Genomic DNA, 21463 nt, shown 5'->3' on the forward strand with positions numbered 1-21463 from the left:
CATACTATGTTTTCATTGGTGTATAATCACCTCAATATAGAAACTGTTGTGTTTTTGTACCTTTGAATAAGAGTACATATGCCGTGTTGCCTTCCATGTTGAACTGTAATGCTGAACAGTGTGTTCCTGGATATAAATGCAGTAAGGTCCCTGTGAGTGACACCTGCCAGCAGAAAAAGCATCTCTCTGTATTTCTATTCAAGCAGATTCTTTAAGGCAATGGACTCCCCTTTGTTTGTCCTTTAATATCAAGGGGGTAAAAAATCAATGCTGCCTTATTGTGCTTCTGTGCCCAAAGATACAAAAGCGGAATGGTGAGTGCCTTGTAGAAGGGTAGCATTGCTAAGGGAGGGGCTGGTGAGGATATCTGGAGGAAATCAATATAAAGTCGGTAATAATACTAATAACAATGTCACTAAATTAAATGTAAAAAATTATTTCTACTGCAATGTTTTGTTGAAAGCATGCTCTTTTGGTTTATTGATTTATAAAGATTAAGTACTCATCTTTATATGTCAACTGCAGCCTTGGAATGAAGAACGAAAATGTTGAACCGCCAAAAACAAAACACTGCAGTCACCGTTTCATTTTACTGTTCCAGTAATGGAAAATGGATTTGATTTAGCCGTTCTATGGTCATTTAAAGGTTAGGAAACCTCTTGGTAAGAGGTGCAGAGGAAAAGTTCCTTACTTAAAAAATGAAAATGATGAAGGTAATCACCTCTTGAGTGAAGAGAGATAAGAGGTGGAGAAATGAAGGGTCTAGGGTTTAGCACTCTTGACCTCATGACCCTTTAAGATCGAGCAGCCAAAGTCAAAGCTTGATGTTCAAGGGGAATATTGTATAATGTGTCTAGGTATGAGAATCTAATGTAAAATAATAAAGAAATTGTTTACAGACATTCCAATACCAATTCCAATAATTATTTTTTCTTTAGATCTCATGCAGCAAGGTGGCCTGAGTGATGTTTTGTGCAGTTCCTGGAACCATTGTGACTCAAACCGCAGCATGTACAGTCTATGTATGTACAATGTTAAAGAGTCTTGAATCAAGACACCCAACATCTCCCAGCTGCCTGATTGAAGACTGCTCTAAGGGGCAATGTAGAATGGAAACAACACTAAATGTCTATAGCTTTGGTAGTGGCTGTAATAAAGTTAGAAAAAAGAACTTGAGCAGTTGCTGTGAAGTGTTTGGCAAGTTGAAATGGCATTGGGTTTCATCTTGCATGGACTGTAATGTACCAACTTCTCAAAATATATTCAAGATATTTTACTGTAATGGATGTAAAAAATAAAACCCAATCAATTAGAATTTGTATTACGATTTTTTAATCGTTATTCTTTTGTCATATTTCAAAGCTAGTCTTGGCAAAACATTTGTCTCATACTTGTGGGTTGAAACTGGAGCTTGAAGTAATAGGATTAGTCACTCACCTAATGTACAATGTTGGGCAGTTACCTACTTTCTAGCCATAAGACGTGAATTCTCCAGTGCCCAAGGACATCAGCTGCCCTGTTAAAATCTCCATCTGTCCAGTCCCATCTGTGTAGAAACAAGGATCTCTGCTTGCTCACAGGTGAACTTGACGAGTGATCAAGGTGAGCAACCACAGTTGGGCCCAATAGATTCTCAGACCAGAAATCAAAGTGTTTCTCCTGAATGAGAATGAAATGACAGACTTGCAAATGAAATGTTTCAAAGGGTTTATGATGAGTGTTAACAATGGCTGCTAATCCTGCACGATGCAAGGTCAACACACAGGGCTGCTATCAATACTGTTTTGTGGTAGCTGCAGAGGGAAAAATGCTCTGTACATTCACAACTGTGTTTTCCTGCACAAGCAAGTGTAATACTGTAATTCCCCTATGAAAGTATATTTTTATTTCATTCGTATGTGAAACAGAATACATTTGGACATTACAAGGGTCACCACTAATCTGTTGGGAATGTGCTTAGAAGACAAAGTGCTATAGTGCTTTTTCTTTCTGATGTCAGCAACGTGCCAACATGGGGACAGTTTATCAAATATTCCTCCTAAAGTCAGTTCCACTGACTAAGCATTATGCCCTGTTCTAATTTAACTGACTAATCCAGCACTGCTGCTGTATCATTCAGCATTTTTTTCCCATTCAGTAGGCACAGCTGAAACAAGACTGTGCAGGAAGAAACCATCTGGTCTTCAACTTAGTGCATCGATACATTATTGAAAACGTCCCAGACACAGCATTGTCTTGTTCTTGAGTTCCTGCCTTATGTCCCAATTAAACAATCACGCTAAGCTGCTAAGCAGTCAGGCCCATTCACATTTGTCTTGTTCATTCGTCGATGACTATCAGCAGAAGGCCTTTTGGACTTACATTTTAGAGGCAATCTAGACATCTCTTCCCATATAAATGTCTTTTATTGCCCAAAGTGCTTTGGATCCTGAGATCAAAGAAGAATATGCATTTATGTCCATGTGAATTACTTTACAAATTCAGAGCAAAAAATATCCCTGTTTGCTCTCTATTCTGTTTTTAGCTTTTAAGCCTTCAAGTGTAGATAGATCTATGTTCTTTTGTTGTCAGTTCTATTCCACTCTGAGCTGTAATTGTGCCTGTAAAATAAAGTCTTATGAAGTTCAACAAAGTTACTGTCATCATGTAAAAATGACTGACTCATTTACTGTACATGTAACATCTGCAGAGTTTTTACTCAAAGCAATAATCATCAGCTTTCCACAAAAGCTAACAAAGACTGTCCCTGAGGGTGAATGACTTGAAACACAATTTTACATTGTACCAAAGTATTAGGTAGACTTGCAAAAGTGGGGGATGTAGACTTTAGTCAAAGGTGGCCCAGATCCTCTCTGGATCAAAGGCTTTGACTTTTGACATTAATGTTACAAGAAATAATCACTAGCTGCTCTGAATTCCAGCATCAGATATTTAAAATTTAAAGGAAGGTTAGATTAAAGTCTTGTGGAAGTAACAAATTAAAGGAAGCTATCATATACACATATACTGTGCATACATTTGGTATATGTGTATATGATATCTGCCCAGGGACAACAGATGAAAATGACCTTTTGCTGTACTAGTGTTTCTTTTTTTATGTTAATCAGTTAGCACAGTCCTGTCAAATGAACTAATCAAAATAAAACAAATAAATAGGATTTATGGTGCAGATTTACAATATTTGTCTGATGTATCTTACATGAGGGTCATCATTTTGCTTGATTTTATTTGTTAAACATTTTTTTTTTTTACTTGTACACTAATGAGCTCAACACAGCGCTAAAAATGTATTTGTAGGTCCGTACTCTAACAATCAGACATCTAGGTTTGCTTCTGACTCTTGAAAGTGGAGTCTGTTTGTCAGGAAGTGAAGTTTTAAGCCCTGCGGAGGACCAGACTGGAGCCTCATGGCAGCTCCGCAAAAGGGAGCTTTATTTTTAGCAGTTGAACAACAGGAAGGAGAAAAGGAGGCCAATTCTACCTGGCAAGATATGTAGGAATGATGACATCGGCTCAGTGGAGTGTAAACTGAGCGCGGGGAGGTTGGTACAATTTGATGAGGTGAACACTGTTGGGGGAAAAGGGGGGTAAAAAGTGAGTTAAGAGGGAGAAAATAGACGGTGGATCGGTGAAAGAGGTCCCATAGCACAGGACGCAGGTCAGAAAGTTCCTTTGATGATCAGCCAGAGGAATTAACCATAGGATCCCCAAAAGAAGGGAGGAAGTGTTCAGTTAATGCATCCCCATTCTATACACTGGCTCATAACCGACAACAGTTCTTCTTAGCTTCTGTACAGTGAGTAGAAGAACTCCAACAAATATTACTGAGAAAAAGTTACTAGAGCAAACAGCAAGAGGTTGTTTTTTTTTACTTAGAATGCCAGATAATATCAGCATATTTTAAGTTTGCTATCAAACTTGAATGTGTAATAAGAATATGACCTTTTACTGGCTGTTGGAATTCACATGGGCATGCCGTTACACAGAGTACTTGCATATCAAAGTAAAATCAGAATATAAATGTAAAACAAGTAAACACAATGGTCTCATAGTTGCTCATTCAGTTCATACAGCCTGGCCGTCAGTGCATTACAGGGCAAAATAGCTCTGTATGACCACATTTTTTACATCACCTATGGATGGCTTCAGCATACTAGAAACCCAACTTGATTTGCACTGTGGTGATATTGAACAATGACAATAGCAGCCATTTGGCAAATCAGAAATTATTGCTCATATTTGATCAAATGCTCATATACTTATATTGTGTCCTATGTGTTGCACCCATTTAGTCATCCATGGTTAATTATCAAATGAAATATTTTACGAAAACTTAATATTAATGAATTAAATAGCCACTTTATTTTCTGTGACAAACTCTCTTGTATTGTCTCGTCTTGTATTCAGTAGGTGTTTAACTTTTACCTCTCCTCCTCACAATGCTTTTTGTACACACTCGAGTGAACTGCTGACAGCCCTCGGTATAGGCACATGACCGGTATACTGAAATCTCAAACTTGGCTCAGTGTGTCATTGGTGGCACTGCATGTTGGAGATACTGCTCGTCTCAAAGAGTGCTGCTTTTCAGCAATTCGTTCAGGTACCAGAAACAAGGGAATTCAATGCTCGTCTCAGGCTGCGGATGCTGTGCCTGCAGGGTTTGGTGAGACAGGCTTTTGTAGCTTTGTTGTTAGTTTTGTTGTTTTGAGCATTGGTGTATTAGTGTATGAAAACCGCCTGCCTTTACGTCAGTATTCACCTGCATGGAAAACACAAAATATGCTCTTAGTAAACTGTTTATACAGCTTTCTATTTGTCATCCAAGATATCATAACATTTTGCTTCTAACAGAAGGAATGAATTGCATCCTGGCTTTGAATTGTTTGAGGTCTGTCAGAGTGAGAATGGAAAAATTCAGTTTGACATTCAGCAGGCCACAGTGAGTAGTTAAAACAGACGGCACACCATGCATGCTCTCAGTCCTAAATGATCACAGAAGACAAGCCTCACCTTAGCCTACATTTCAGCTTGTTGTGTTCCCCCTGAGCCACCTGTATCCTTCACAAACCTCTGCCAGACCCACCACCACCCGCCTACCCCTTGAAGTACTGCCAACACTTTAAATGCAAATAACATATCAGACCAAACTATACAGCTGCCTGTTTAGGAGGCATTTTTGTAGATAGAGATTAGTGAATATTTTAATGGCAAATCCAATCTGCAAGTTACAGGGGTGGCATGCGTGTGTGTTAACTTGGCTTACAAGGCAGTGCTGCAGGGGAAAGCCTTCTCTTCTTTTCATTACAGAGGGCAGATTGGGAAATGGATCAGGCTCTGCATTCATTAGTGTGCACACAGAGGCGTGATTACGGCGCACAGACCTCCAATTCCTCACCTGTCAGGATTTTTCTCACAGGGAAGTATTTATCAAGGGGGAAATGAATGTTCCCCCTCATAAACACCTTTGATTTCAGCTTTCTCCAAATATGACAACCATTAGCAGTTAAATGGCATTAGGTGCAATTAAAAGAAATGATGGGGAGGTAATCACTGGGTGCCCAGAGTTATCACCTCTACTGATGTGTCTGAAATATGCATAAGGTGGAAAAGGCGGACCTGGACCAGGTTCAACCTCTAATTAAGAGAGAATGCCTCCAGTAACTCAGATGTCAAGGAAACAGCTCTATGGCAAAACCTAAGGGATGAAAAGTCAAGCCAGAAACTACACGTACACGTGGTCTATTACAAATGTCCCATGCAGCAGACCGTTCAGTTTACTTGTCAATTGTAGTATAAAATGAGTAATGAGTAATAGTTGTACTTTGTACTTTTTTCAATTTAAAAGAAAGCTTTCCATGCCTTATGGCGATCACTTTGATCATAGTCTTATGAATCAGAGTGCACATTGTGCTCATTAACAAGCAATATTCTACAATTCTTCCCCACTTGTGTATTTTTCTTGTTTCAAAATCTTATAAATAAATAATTCTGGCAACTCCCAGGAGAGTGACTGAAGTAAAAAATAAAATAAAATAATAAAAATTAAATAAATAAATGTGAGTATGTAAATTAATGTAGCCTAAGTAAATGAGATTTGCTTTCTGACTCACATGCTCCTCTGGTGCTTTCTGGTCTTGCAGGGAGTTTTTCTTGAGGCAAATGTGGGTCTCGACTCGCAAGGTGTTAATTGTAAACATCAGCTGCTTTTACCAGTGTCGGAGCCACAGTACATTCAATCAGGCTTGATTTGCATTTTTAAAAGGACAGCTTGGAGATTTGGTGTGCTATGTTTGTCCGTCTTTTCTCTTCATTTCCTCCTCAGATGCCAGTTATATTAAGAACATGGACCGAAGCGAGTTGCTGTGTCTGCTTTGGTCAGATCTATTGTGATGTGGAATAAGTCAGATAGCATTTTTCAGACTTTTGTGTCTGAACACCCTCACTTTCTGCATATTGAAGTTAAAGTGGTTAATTTGGACGCCTCCATGGCACTGTGCGTCACACAGGCGGGCTTTAATTAGTTTCTAGGTTCCATGTTACAATCCTCAGTGTCTATATTTGGATGTTGAAAGGCTTACTTCTCGTATTTGTTCCGCAGTTTAACTTCGCCATTAGTGTTTGGCTCTGGTGACTGACCACATTTTGGTATGGGGGTAAATGATATGCGGAAAATTGCTTCCAAGGCCATAGTGGGCGTGCATGTCGTTGATGGCTTTTCCACTTGACCCCCTTTCCATTACAGATTTTGACAGAGCTACTATTTAATATTCTGCTACTATTCTGGGCTTTTCAAAAATCCAATTAGGCTCCCGAATTTACTGGATTATGACACGACCATTTAGGATTTAAAAAGCCTCAGTTCAGTCTTTGTAAAGGAATTATCATTGATATTTTAGGGGGAGAGAAATTTAATTGGTGCTCTATTTGTGTGCAAAATCATACAAACGTAAAATAAACAATCAATTTGCCCTCCGTTGTGATCACAAATGCAGGCACATATCACAACTGAAGAAATGTGTATACTGGAACACCAGGTATATGGCTGTAATGATATTGGTGTCAGTAAAATTTGTTCATCAATATGATGCTGTTTTTACTTTTTCTTGCATTTTAGGACAGACATCATTAATGTCAAAAGTCTCACTTCATCAGAAGAGGTGTTTTTGTATTTTTACAGCTAATAATGCTCAGAACGCCTCAAAAACAATAATAACATAATTTAATTTTAGTTATATTAGCATTACATTGTGCCCTCAGAATGATCTCACAGTAACACATTGAGAAAATTCATTATGTAGTACACTTAATTATGCTGTTTGTTTCACACCTGCTCATGGTAACATTCAAACACTAATGTCATTCTGTTCTGTAAATGCATTCCATCTTGCTGCAAGTAATGCCTTCAGACATTTTTGTGGAGGCACTGGTAGGGAAGTGTGACCCACATGTTGTTAACAACAGCCCCCCTGTTACACTGCGCATCCAATTTACACCTTCAGATGTATTATTTTGAAACAGCATCGCTTTTACATTGCCAAGGCAAATAGCAAATTAGGAATCATATTGCAGACGACTGGCTGTATTTGTTTTCCATTGCCGTCTGAATTTCATCTGCCGTACTTGAATTATGCCCCCCTTCAAATGGTGCAGGAGACCACACCATTTGTCTGAGCTCCTCCATTCTTTATGTGCGCACAGGAGGTCTCGCCACTTTTTCTTTTCTTTTTTTTCTGTCACATTTTGAGTAATTTGTTTGCTGAATCACACAAAAGCCACTCTCAGTTCAACGAGCATCCCCCAGGTTCGGCCAGGAAAAAAAGTGTGCTCCTTCAAGCACGACTCTCATGTCCATGCAATGTTCTGATATTTTTTCCCCGGTTGTTTGGCATGCCAGGGGAAAACACACATTGTGTATTCACCAATCACAAACAGCAAGTGACAGAGGATATTCCGCCACAGTGGCCAGATATGTAAAATCACTGGGAATGAGTTTCAGCCTGAGCAGTGCCAGAGTGATCTGCAAGTATAATGGTTCTGGCCTGCATGGGCTTATCCAAAGTAAGAGAAGTATTTAATGAATTTAAAAGACCTATTTAGTATTACACCATTGTGGAGGGAAGCATCCATCATTTGTTGGACTATTCCCTGACGGCCTTGTCTACTTAACCATGACGCTGCTGGTACCTTGAAATGGAAGCCATTAGAGTCATTGTATTGGACATTCAGACATTTGAGCAGAGGATGTTTTCCACTTAAAGGTTTTCTTTAGAGGTGCTCCGTACTTGGCCCGGGCTTTGACGTTCAACCTGGCTCAAGGTGAATTCTCACTGTATGTGTGTTTTTATGGCGTGTCTGGAAATTATTCTTGTTTGCTGTGCACAAGCGCACGATTTGCCATATGCCAGTTTTTCCTTCCGCTTCCTCTCCATGTACTTCATTTCTGTCTGTTGGAGCTCATTAAACAGGGCTAAGGGACTGGGCAAAGTGAGCAGCATGTCCTGAGGAGGAAGCTTGTCTTCCAAAAGCATTACCATAACGTAGCGCATCTATGCTCTAGGCATACCGGTCTGCTCTCCCCACTCTGTTTGCAGTGGCCCTGAGCTATGTGTGTATATTTGCTATTATTAGGAGAAGAACTGCTGGAAGGTATAGAAAAATGCCAGGGTGGGCAGCTATTTTTAACAGCTGGTGCTTGGCCTTGATCCTTGTTTTCCTTCCCCCTTTTTTTATATTTAAGCATGTTGTGTGCTCTCCTGCACCCCTGCGAATCATGCCATGTGCGTTCAGTTCATTGCCCCCAAGTTCAACTCCATGCTCTCCTCCATGCCCGTGTGCTGATAAATCACAATGTCACACTCTTACACCTCTTTTATCTCTCACATGGCAACAGACAAGTTGGCTTCAGAGAATGAGGAAATATAACAGTGAGGGGTACAGTAAGGGTATCATAGATTTTTATAGGTGCTATTATTAGAAAGCATATGTCACGTTTTAATTTGACTCAGCCAGCGGCAAATTAATGAACTGCGCAGCTGGGCTTTTAAATAGTTTCTTGATGGAGCTATGCAAAAACCCATTCATACAGTCAGTGATATACAGGAGTCCTCACTGACATTGCAGTGCTAATGCAGGCAAGAGAACTCCTCCTTTTCCACTATGCAAGCACCACAAGCTAAGAGCAGCAACATAAGCAGCTCTCTCTTTCTCTCTCTCTCCCTCACTGTGCTCCTCTCTCTCCCATGTGTGCTTTCTCACACTCTCCTCAAACATTTGTCTTCTCACTTTTGTTTGACTATCATTTCCTTCTCTCACTCCTAAAGATACAAAACACTTCTCTCTTTCCATTCACTTTTTTTTTCTTTGTCCCGTAACTATCTCCTATCCATCCTGCCAAAAGAGAAGAAACAGAGTCACTCGAAAAAAATATCTCCCTTTCCCTGTTTTCAGCTGCTGGGCTCAGACGCACAGAGCACAGTGTTATCAGCCACTTTAAAAATCATCAGATAAGATAATCTCTTGATTGCCTTGATCATATTGTTTCTGGGGCACTTTTGAAGACAGACAAAGACATGTGAGTGATATGACTCTATGATATCATCTTCTAAAAATATCCAATTTGTGAAATGTCATTCTAGACCTGGAGAGAAGCAGAACAGTGGAGCCGCTCCTCTATTCTAGCCATTCATCTGATAAAGAAAGAAAAAAACATGATTTAACTGTTCTGCATCCACAGAGTTATTTTTGGTTCTGAATGTGACAGGTATAATTATGGCAGCCATATGGCAATTTCTTATCTGTATTTTGACGACAGCGCAGAGGTCATTCCGCCACCCGTGTTAACAGTGTTGTCAAGGCTACCGCATGCAGGGAGTGAGACCAGTGCCGAACACATAATTTTCTCATTCCATTTTTAAAGCTGAGATGACAGCCTGTGTTTCATGCATATCTCAATGTCTTCCATGTCTTCCCATTTCTACGAACCCCACCATAAGTTTAAAATAAGCTGCAACTTTTGTTTTATTTTAGTGATCGACTGAGAATCAGCGGTCAAACATGTATTTCTGGATATTCTGGTGCCAGATTTTATTAAAGCTGGAGGCCTGTAGAGTCAACCTCGGTTATTACACATACCATAGCAGTGAATGTCCTCACCACAGAGAAAAAGGGAGTGTTAAGGTTGTGAAAGACTGTAGATGGAAAACAAGAGAGGAAGTGACAGAATGAGAAGACAGAGTGGCAGCAAAGCTGGCCCCGGTCCAACAAATTCATTTTGTGGGGCCACAAATCAGTCAGTGTAATGTGAGTCAGAATCCACAACTTGTGTTTTCCATGAAATGGCAGCAAGTGCTCACAGTGTTGGAGCGAGATCAAAGTGGATTGCCGTGCATTCGAACACACCCACTGGAGCGGACCTGGAAAGCATTTTTCTTTTAATTCACTTAAGTTCCTTGTTTAGCTTATTTAATGAACACTTGTGTTAGAAGCATTAAATGCAGCCCTGTTATCCACCTACACCACAGCAGCTGACCCTACGTGGAGCAGACCAGTCCAGTCATGCATAAATGGCAACTATGCCCATGGGGCATGTCGTGTACAAAAAATACCTTGTTTAACCTTATCTTGTGAGTGTACATTCAGTAAAACTGACTTTCACCATTTTATAGAAGAGAGTAGCATTAGGCCTGACACTTCCCATGCCAGTGTAATATATTATCAGTGAATATTATTATCTGTATATACTACATACAGCACTCTGGTTCAGCTACCAAATCAAAACACACACATCCTGAAATGCAAGGTGAATTCATACCAGGGTTTTTGTGTGGTACATCATCGTTTGTCCTTATTAGAAATACCTCTAAAATGGATTTCTTTTTTCATGTGCAGCAGCCATAACGCTCTGTACAGTAATGAGCTAGGTGATATTTAGTGGGTGGCCCTTCTGACTAAAGCAAAGTGACAGCTGCATGCTAGGTTGTAATTTGTTTCTTATAAAACCCCAGTTCGGTGTCCAAGCTCATTACATGTGAGAATGTGTCACAAGCTGTATTTCACTGGTAAGTAAACAGCAGTTTCAAGCACACAAAACCTCCAATCTCAATGGGCTTATGCAAGATGTAATCATATCTCTGCTAAGCTACACTGTACCAAACTGCTGTTTTATGTATCTGACACAATACAAGTGCAATATTTCAATGCAATGTGGTGTACTGTGGAAAAAAAAGCTACTGGTTTACAGGAAAATATGATTGTCATTCAGGTTTATTACTCTGTTTAATGTATTCCCAGCTGGTTTCTTAGAAATATATTAAATACCACTAAAGAACATGAATGTGTTAGGTCTTTGCCCTAGGACAATTTAGCCAGTTTAGTCTTTTATGAAGCGATGTGAAAACAGTGAAATGTAAAATCTGGGTTTGCTTCACAGACATTCACAACAAAATGTACTGTAGTTAAATGATATGGCTAATGGTAATAAAACACAATTTAAACCTCAGTTGGGTGCATAACATTTATTTTCTACAGAGCAGTGTCACTCAACTCAAAATAAGAGAATCACTTTTTCTACTTTGGCTGATGTTGACCATGTGAGAAAGCCAATTGTGTTTGTTAGGTCTGAAAAGCTTCAATTCATTCTGCATTATATTATCAGCCAGATCCAATGTTTGTGATTAGTTCTCATATTTGACATTAACCTTTACCAATCATCTGCCAATCAATTAATTACAGCCATAAACAATCAGGTGGCTAATGCTACTTAATGAGCAATTACAATACATTTCCTAATATCAAAGTAAGAAGGACATTTTATCAGGAACAGATAAGCAACACTTTTAGGCTTACTCTACCTTTCTCTGGTCACTCTCAGATGACAGCAGCAGTAATCAGCTTGCATTTACATAAATTAGAATGGAAGCCAATGCCAACACTTAATCAAGGGGGAAAAAGTCATCACAAGGTACCAAAATGCTCATAGAAACTTTTCAGGCTAGAGTAAAGACCACCAGCATTATTTCTTGGTTCAGTATGTTCCAAATATGCAGCTAGCTATACAAGAAATACTTTATTTCATGATATCAACAGTTTTTATTTTCCTAAATACTCAACAGCAGTAAAAGTAATTATAGTGTAACTCAGTGATGTGGTAAACAGGATACCGTGTTTCAAAGCTTCTCTAGTGGGTAGCACATTTAGATAATTAGTCTCCTCACCTACTCTGCCAATCTCTCTATTAAAAGAGTTAGAAATTTCTCTAGAAAAGTACATACATGTGAAATCCAAACAATTCTGTTACAGGCCTTTTTTTTTAAATTTTTTTGAATCATTTGAATGAATGGAAATAGCATACTATTTTTAGAGCAAGACGTTGAAGCAATCTTTATATAGAGTTTGCTGCAAGGCGTCCCAGAGGACTCTGGGACTTGTAGCTGTAGTTGATTGTGTTTCTTCTGTCCATGTCTCTGTAGCATTTGCATCAACTCAAGCGTGATAGTTTCCATAGTACGTGCCACTTTACCTGATTCAGACATGATTGGCATATGAGGCAGACCCAACCTGCATTATCATATTCATTACCTGGGTTATTGGAAACCACACATGCAGGGCTGAGCTTTCTACCTCATCTGCAAGGGAGCCTTCCCAGGAGACCAGAGGTTACTTGGGCCTTTTTTCTCTAGCTAATGTTAGTCTTATATGGAACTACTCTCATCATGACTTGTCCTATCCAAGCTGTGACTGGGTGTGCACATGGTAAGATCCCATCAAGATAAATTAGGAAGACAATGAATAAACTTGCCTGTGAGGAAGGAGGAAGAGAATCAAGATAGACATCAGAGTAGCACCGCCAAGGCCTTAAACTGAAGTTATTTGATTTACCACAGTTGGCTGGCCTGGATAAAACCTAAATGTTTGGTTCTAACAGTTGTGCTTTCATCGCAAAGAAGGAGTGATCTATGGAGATATTTTTGTTTGTTTTTTTCAAGCTTTGGTGATAAATGAAACCTGTACGCAGCCCGAAAGGTGAGGACAGAGATGGAGACTTGTGTTCTCAGACATAAAGGTGATAACCAGAAATGAACTTTTTATCCGCATAGCAGCTGCTCTGTTTTTGATAATCTATTGCTGTAACACCCCATCCATCAACAAAATGTAAGTTGGTAGGCAATATTAATCATTCAAACTGTTTGCTGACAGCATTAGGAAAATGTGAACTGAAAAGAGAACTCTTCTTTACCTTATATAAAGCCTTTAATTTCACTTTTCATTTTCTATTTTCAGCAATCATGTAATTCCTAGTCCTTTTTTTATACATGTGCATGTGTGTGCTAATTGAACTGTTGTCTTGTGAGAGCTAAAGTTAAGAAATCATGCAGAACCAAACACCAGTTTGGACAACTTATGAATGGACGATCAATTGATTGATTGGTGTAAGCGTGTAAATCCTGGTCGCCTGCAGATGGTCCTAAAATCCCCTCAGCATGATTAGCAGCTTCCTACTGAGAATGCTAAGTAGCCCAAACAGCACACACATATCAGAGCTCAGACAGTGGGGGTTGTGTGTGTGTAGATGTGTGTGTGTGTTGCAGTATTTAGTCTGCTGGCAACCTTTGGTACATCTCTTAAAACAAATTCTTTGAATTGTTTGATCACTGCGCTGAGGCAGTGTCACTGCAGAGAGGAACGTGTCTCCTTTAACCTCTGAGAAGGAAAACATATTTATCGAGCATCACTGATATTTCATCAGAGTAACCCACGCTCAGTGAGGCATGGTGGAGCCTCATGATCATCTGTAACAAAAGAAATCTTTGCACAGTTATGTGTGTGTGTGTGTATGTCTCATATGGTCCATATTGCCCAATAAGGGTATCATTGCTTTGTGCTGAACTTTTCATTTCTTGTCGTTCTTTCTTGGTAGGGCTTGTCAAAGAAATGATCTTGCTTCACTGGTCACTGCATCAGTCACGCCACAGCCCATAGTTGCTCTGGAAAATTGCCTTGGCTTAAGAATAGTCCCCAGCTTGGGGCCTGGAATTGTCTGTGTCCAATACCGTTTTTTCCTTTAGAAAATGTTTCTATTTTTCCCCATTCTGGGGTTATTCAGGCAGCCCTCCAAAGCATACACAACATAATCCTAAGCATCATTTTTTATGTCTAGTTCAAAAATCACACAGCTTGTTTTATCCATCGGCTCTACATATCCCAGTTTTATTACTTTTTTTAACATAAGACTAGCTTTTGTCATGTCTTTATCAGAGAAGAGTTCTGCTATCTTCATATTGTAGAATTACACAGCCAAAGCACAAGATCATGCCCTTATGCAGTTGACTGAGTTGCTGCTGCACAAAAGCCAAAGTCAGTCCTCGATTGCTGACCGCTGTCAAACTTTCAAATGTAATACATAACAATAATGTGAAAATAGTACATTGATTTCCTAAAACTCAAGCATTCCCTTAAGTGTTGACACTACTAATAAGTAAGACAGTATAAAAGACATGTTGCAGAACAAACTTTCAAATCTAGTTTTCAGTATTTCTCTTCTCATATGCATTTCATTCATGTCTCATACTTGATATCCTTTGTGGTTACGCCTTCATTTTGCAGCTTGTATATGTTATATATATATGGTGTGTTTCAAGGTATATCTGAAATCACAAATATCTGAGCCATATTTATCATCTACAACTGCAAGAACTTTTGAAGTGTCACTTAAGGGCAGCGGACACATGCTGAAACGGTTGCGTGATTAAACATCCAACAGAATACAAGCAACATTAAGGCATTCATTTGGAGTCATGTTTGTATCCACCTAATGATTTAAGTTCAGCATTCACCCTTCTTTTGCACAACACCAACCACCAACTCCTGTGGGAAATATCTGTCTCTTTTGCTGCTAAATGCTAAACTATGTTCACCAGCTACTATTGAACTGCGTCTGCCATTTGGTGTTTTTAATGTTTTTAGGGTTTTTTATTAAGGGTTAGGGTTAACAATTTATTTTTATTTTTATTTTTTTAAAAACATCAGGCCTTTCTCCATATCAGATCACTTCATAGGCATAGATTGAAATAAAGTCATTTTGGCCTTAGCTAAGTGAATCTTTTGATACAAATAATCCTTTCAAAAATGCAATCACACATTCGACCTTGCAGGCTCTGCTGGTCGAGAGAGAGGGATGGAGAAGCACCCTTCAGTCATTTAACAGACAAATGGAACAGGTTTGTTCAAAAGCCCCTTGACATCACAAAGAAAGCCTTCACCTTTTAACACAAAGTATCAGTTTGCCAGGTTGCCCTTCACTACTGAAATAAGAAGCAGTGGTATCTTTTTCGTGCAGGATTGTGCTTGAGTTTCTGTTACGTGCAGATTTACTTAAATAATTAGCTCCCCAGTGGTCTGAATATATAAGGTGAGATTGAGGGTAATTCTTAAATATGCCCTGTGGTGTTACTCTCAAAGTGTGTATCAACAGTCTGGTCATTTCCTGGAGTGATAAATAGAGATGTGTGGAAGATGGATGTCCCCCAGCTACACCCACACCTGACATACAGTATGATGCAAAGTGTGTGCTGATTTACACTGGTTTGTCACCACCATATGGCTCACATCACTCATTTCCCCAATGACCAGGATGGAGACCACTTCATCAAGGAGAGGGCAGCAGTCCTAATGGTCGTGGTTATGATTTGGACAGAGGGGGGAAGGGACAGAGGACTTTCGAAATCAGCCAAATCAAACAAACAGCCAGTTCCCCAACCCCAGCCTCCTCCACTGATTCCTCAATCAAGCTCGCCTCGTTTGTTTGCTAAACGAAAATGGGCTCTGTGAGCTCTCGACCCTGTGTCAATAAACCTGAAGAGGCAAAGCGATCAATGACAAAGAAGGCATTCAATTTACGTTTAAAACCGAGGCTAATCAGCTAATTTGCTTGGTTCAATGTGGTATCCTAAGCTCCCCACAACGTCGACTCAAATGTCCTGGAAATGAGCATAAAGATTGTTTTCTCATTTTACATAAGTCGGTGAACTGTGGTCGGAGGGGTTGAGTTATACAACTGCCACAGTTTTTCATTCATGAGCTTATCTGTCATAAAAGAGTGCCCTCATTGAATGGTGAGGATAGTGAAGAACAAATAAGGTGGTTTTGTGGTGCAAAGTGAATCTGAAATTTAATGTATGCTCTGGTTTTATTTTTGTTATTAGTATATTATGGAATTAAGTAGTTTGTTTTACTAAAATTAGGTTTATTTGTCAGGACCACCTTTAAGGAATTATTTTATTGGAACACATTCTGTAAATGTGACTAACATTTTTTGTGTTGTTTAGAGTCTTCATTGCAAGATTTCAGCTCGTAGGTTACATATAACACCTTGATGGTGGTAGCATGGTGTTCATTCATGCCCTCACACTCCATGTCTAAATAGCCCAAACCACCTCCTCTAATTAAAAATGTATTTGATTTTACTTTCTGTATACTGGAGACAGGCAGGAGACAGCATTTTCCTGTATCTGCCGGTGTGGAAAATGCCATTGGTGGAGGAAAACAAATTCTAATGCACCGTGCAATGTGGTGGAAATTATATTCAAACGTGATTGATCTGTTTATCCTGGATGGGAGCAGGCGACAATTTAACATTATTACCTTTCCCAAAGGCAGAGTCATGCGATTTAAAATAAACAGTAATCAGTCTTATTTCACTCTTCCAAATGACACCATCATCCGTGTTTGTTTATTCAGCCGTTTACTCTTGTTTTGGTTGATGAATTCATTCATTCATTCACTCATTCATCCATTCATTCATTCACTCATTCCCTTTCAGTTCATTCATCTGCCTATTCACCACAGACTAGCACGTGTAAAAAATAAAAAAAAATGGGTATGCGGTTGGGTTCCTGTATGCAATTCAGTCATCTGCCTCGCCTTTAATTAGAGCATGATAACATGTTTTTAAACTCTATCCCTCTCTGCTTCGTGTTCCCCGTGAAAGGCTCATGAATAAATTGAGGAGGAACATCCACTTTTGAACTCACTGGGCTTTACAGTACAAGGAGACGAGTGCTGCTCTCAAAAATGTGGAGCAGGAGATGACAGGAAGAGTTCTAAAACTGTGCATTTGCTTCTCCTTCACCACAGATTATAACTGATATAACTGATTATAACTGCAGTGGCAAAGCAAAGAATGAAGACTATAATATCTCAAATTAAATGGACTGAAAACCTAATTTATCTTGTATATCAATAAAGCAGCCTCTGTGTAAAAGTCATATGTGCATATAACATGATAAAAAAGAAACAAAACATTTAGTCTCAGCTGGCCATTTATATCTATGGCTGTGGTACACGGCACTGCTGTTTAACACACTTCTGACAGGCTGACCGGATCTGCTGTATGTTTAAAGAGAGACTAAAATAATGAACATTGACCTGGAGTACATTTATTTTATTGGTTTGAGAAGGAGCTGACAATTTGAATGTTCCTGATGTGGGGTTGCATGGCACAGGAGGGAAAGAGCTTTACTGACCCATAAACAAACATCCGATTTGGATCAATAAGTAGAGTGGCCAATGCCGCCTTCAGATGGTTACCATAAATCTGCAAGGGCCGCCCTCTCCCTCATTAAATTATAAAGGATCTGCGAGCCGTGAAACACTAACAGCGAAGCGTCACACTGGTTGCTAAAAATAGCGAGGACTAAACAAAAGAGTTTTTTTTTTCCTTCCACATTCATATTGTTACTCAAGAATCCTTTTAACTATCTACTTCACTCATTCCCCGAGGTCAGTCTAGAGAGGTGGGCAAAGCCAGGCATGGTGTGTTTGCAGGGTGTCGTCCGTGCGTCAACAAAATACTAACACGTCCCGGTGATGTCATGATGAGGGAGATACAGTTGTTCTGGTGGACTGGAACACTCGCACTGAGGCACTCCGTCTCTGCCAGCAGGTCCGAGGTGCATCTTGTTGCTCCAATTTAAATTGCAAATCCACTTAAAGTACATAAGTCAAGAGTGCTCCCAGCTAAAATGCAAGCCGTGTTGTCTGTGGAAGATTTTAAAAAATCATGGACCTTGCACTCAGGAGGATTACATTTTCATGCGCTAAAAAGGGGGAAGGAGAGTCCCAACACATTATCATCGTCACCTCCAGATGGGGCAGCCCCCACACAGCAAATCATATTTATCCTAAAAGAATATCATGCATTTTTCCCTAACATCATATAATGCATTTCACAACAGGTCATATGTTTTCAGAGCAGTGAGAAATGGGTGTGTTCTTGGTGATGTGAAACTAATCAGGGAGAAAGAGCAGTTTCCACACTAGTGACTTTTCAAGGCCCTGTGGTATAAATATCAACCATCTGTGAGGCCATCTGCATTGGGGTGCTATATCATACACCAAGGCCAAGCCACCAAACGCAGACAAGTTGCCTCCCATGGCACTATCTACACTGCACGGGAGACAAGTAACGTATCGCAGAATCGCTGCTATCAACAATGGATCTGCCCCATATCTTATGTAGTGTCGTTATTCATCCATACTTAAGTTAGGTCATCTTTTAAAGGAGCAATTGTGATAACCTCAGTGCTGTATAATGCATTTTACAGCTGCACGCTCCACCCTGCCTCCGGATCTCATCTTTCTTCCGAAAAGCCTGCTTTAGGGGGAAAAACATAGATGTAATATATGTTGGCTATCAGGTGAGTTTTCAATCAAGTGTTTTTATCTGAAGTTAAATTACAGTAGGACGGCTGTGATTCCAGGGCCAAACATGCCTGTTACAACCAGCCATCCATCATAGTTTGACAGGTGATATTGCAACGGTTTTCGAGTAGTTTTTGCTTTTGTTACTTTACTACGCTGACTTCTGTGTACCAACTTCTGCAGGGATGAGTTGCAATGAGACTGTGACCTTTTATATTTAGTTGGAAATACAGAGATAAACAGAGCAACACAAGCAGAGAGTGTTATTACGTACAAAATACCCGACCACACAAGACTGAAGACATCACGTCAGTGTGTCTTATCTTGCTCTTGCAACATCTGGAATGAGGTTGTGTGTGTTTGTTGCGCCCTCTGTGCTTCATCAAGTGTTCTCTGTGAACATGTGTTTCTTTGTATCTATGTGTTTGCGATGCGAACAAGAGAAAAGAAGAGAGGCAGAGCGCATGAGTGTGTGTGTGTCGACTTGTGCATGTGAGACATTGTTTCAAGCTATCTAGTTATTGGAACGGAAAGGAAAGGAGGAAGGCTGGTGCTGAAGAGCAAGCCACTCGAGGGGGAAAGAGAGAGCGAGAGAGAGCAGAGGGGGCCACTGGCGAGTGGAAATCCTTTTGTTATTTCTGGAGATTGTTGAGACACAGAAAAGGGGGATTAATTTGTCTCAAGGTCTGAGAGCAGACAGCAGCACTCCCCCTTTTTAGCTGTTTGTTTACCTCACTAAGATCATGCTGCTCTTGTGAAATATCTAACCCAAAGCTGGTGATTGGATAAATCTTGCACGGCAGTTTTAAAAACGATTGATAGAGAGAAGCTGGACAAATAAAAAAAATATGATAAGCGAACAAAAACATGCCTTCTGGTTCAAAACAGATGTTTAACGTGCCTTTGATCACTAGCATGCATCATCATAGCCTGCAAAACATAAATAGCGTGGAAAATGTATCATGCTTTTGAAGTTGAAACAGGAGGCATTTCTTGTTTCTTGATGTAAAATCATACTAGGGTAGACAGACAATCCAAATTCTTCCTTCTCAGATTAATCGTTTGGTCAGTTGAATGTCAAATCACAGAACCCAAGGTGATGCCATCAGATGGCTTTGTCTAATGATATTCAGTGTAGGGTCGTAAGTTGAAGAAAAGCAGCAAATCTGCATTAAGAAACAGTGAGTTTTTGCTTTAAAGATGATTTAACTTAATTTTGATCTGATCGATTAATCGACTATCATTTCAGCCCTAAGCACTAGGACTTTAACCATGTTAAATGATGTAAAATAATGCATAGTGATATAGATTGATATATTAGATTGCAAAATACTATAACATTTATAGGATGAATTTCAGATAAACTCATAAGCTCAATATGAACGGACCATTTACTCACTATAAACCCTATCCAGTTCCATATGACAGGACTGTTTTCATTAAAGGCAACTTTGATTCCTTTCACATCAAAAGGAATGGAGCCTGCAACACCTAACAACAGGACTCACCTCCTCTCTACAAACCCTTTAGTGTGTGTAGCACACTGTAACTTCAGACTCTAGAGGTCTCCATCCTTCAGCATCCCCTCATCATCCACCTATTCGCCCTCCTCCCTCCTCCCCCCCTCCTCCCCCCGCCCCCCTCCTTCCAGGCAATTTGTGCAGCGGAGGAGGAAAGGAGGAGAGACTGCTGAGGTGGAGACAGAGGGGACCCTGAGACAACACGTCCCACGCCAGAGCCAGACAGCCAGGGAACTTTGATTTGACGCCAAGTAGCCCGCGACGAAAATGACGATGAAGAGCAAGAGCCACGTTTCTTCTTCTTTTTGGGAGGCTTAGACATGTCGGGCGTGTGCAACATATGATGTCCTTGGACTCATGTGCTCAATGAAGATTTATTTGTCTGTGATTTCGCTCTTCCACTCGCTGATGGTGCCGCTCCGTTGTGCCTGCACTTAGGTCAGCCGAATGCATTTGAAGGCAGTCTGAGCGCATTGTTTCCAGCTCCGTTGCATATGGGATTTCCAGCCGTGATGTCTGCAATATTTCGCTCTTTGTTTCTCGGTAAGTCACTTCCCATTCCTTTAAAAGATAATTAATATATTTTTTTTTAAAGCAGCGTAACGATGTGCCACACGGGCGATGTGTACATTGTCTGTCGTTGTTCTATTTCTAATGATTCTATAATAAATCTGTATTGTTTAGCGCGTCTAACAACACATCTGCCAACATTAGAATGATGTCACGATATTTTTGTTTTTATTTGATTTATCACCCTTCCACTTTATAGGGCGCATGTTAAGAAATTGCCATTTCTATTTACGCGTATGGAAATGCACAAGTCAACCTTGATTTTCAAGGCTGCTCTATGCTCAGGGGAGCTCTGAAAAAAGGGGGAGAAATTAAAGGGGATAAAAGTTCACCTGACCGCTCCCTCCCTTTAAATCTGCTATTTGTTTATTCTGTGTGTACATCTATATCGGAAACAGGCCTGCTGCAGATAAACAAACTGTTTTTTTTTACCATTGTTTGACAAAGACAAAAAAAAAATCCCTGGTGTAGCACATACAGCAACCACTAAGATATTTTCCATATACTGTCTCTTAAGCCCCATTTTTTTAAGTGTCCTGGATTTTATTTGAGAATTAAAAAAAATAGAATTTGTTTTTTGTTTTTTGTTTTTCAGCTTGAAATGGAGACTGAGTTCATTGGTTTGTGTCTTATGATCATAAATGAAAGCTTTCTTTGTCGATCAGACAGCAATTTAT

At 39.8% G+C, this 21463-nt stretch overlaps 1 protein-coding gene across 1 annotated transcript in view; it reads left to right on the forward strand.

Annotated features, from left to right (window-relative positions):
* Positions 1-20371: 20371 nt before the first annotated feature.
* Positions 20372-21463, forward strand: part of clmpb (CXADR like membrane protein b) — a gene marked incomplete in the record, with an annotated part of 62502 nt that continues 61410 nt past the window's right edge. Inside the window, 1 exon segment of the mRNA XM_035680618.1 lies at positions 20372-20759. Within this exon segment, the coding sequence (XP_035536511.1) occupies positions 20711-20759 (49 nt within the window).

The sequence above is a fragment of the Morone saxatilis genome, unplaced genomic scaffold (assembly GCF_004916995.1).
Source record: "Morone saxatilis isolate NCDOM2014 unplaced genomic scaffold, NCSU_SB_2.0 Contig8, whole genome shotgun sequence".
In the NCBI taxonomy this organism is placed as follows: Eukaryota; Metazoa; Chordata; class Actinopteri; family Moronidae; genus Morone; species Morone saxatilis.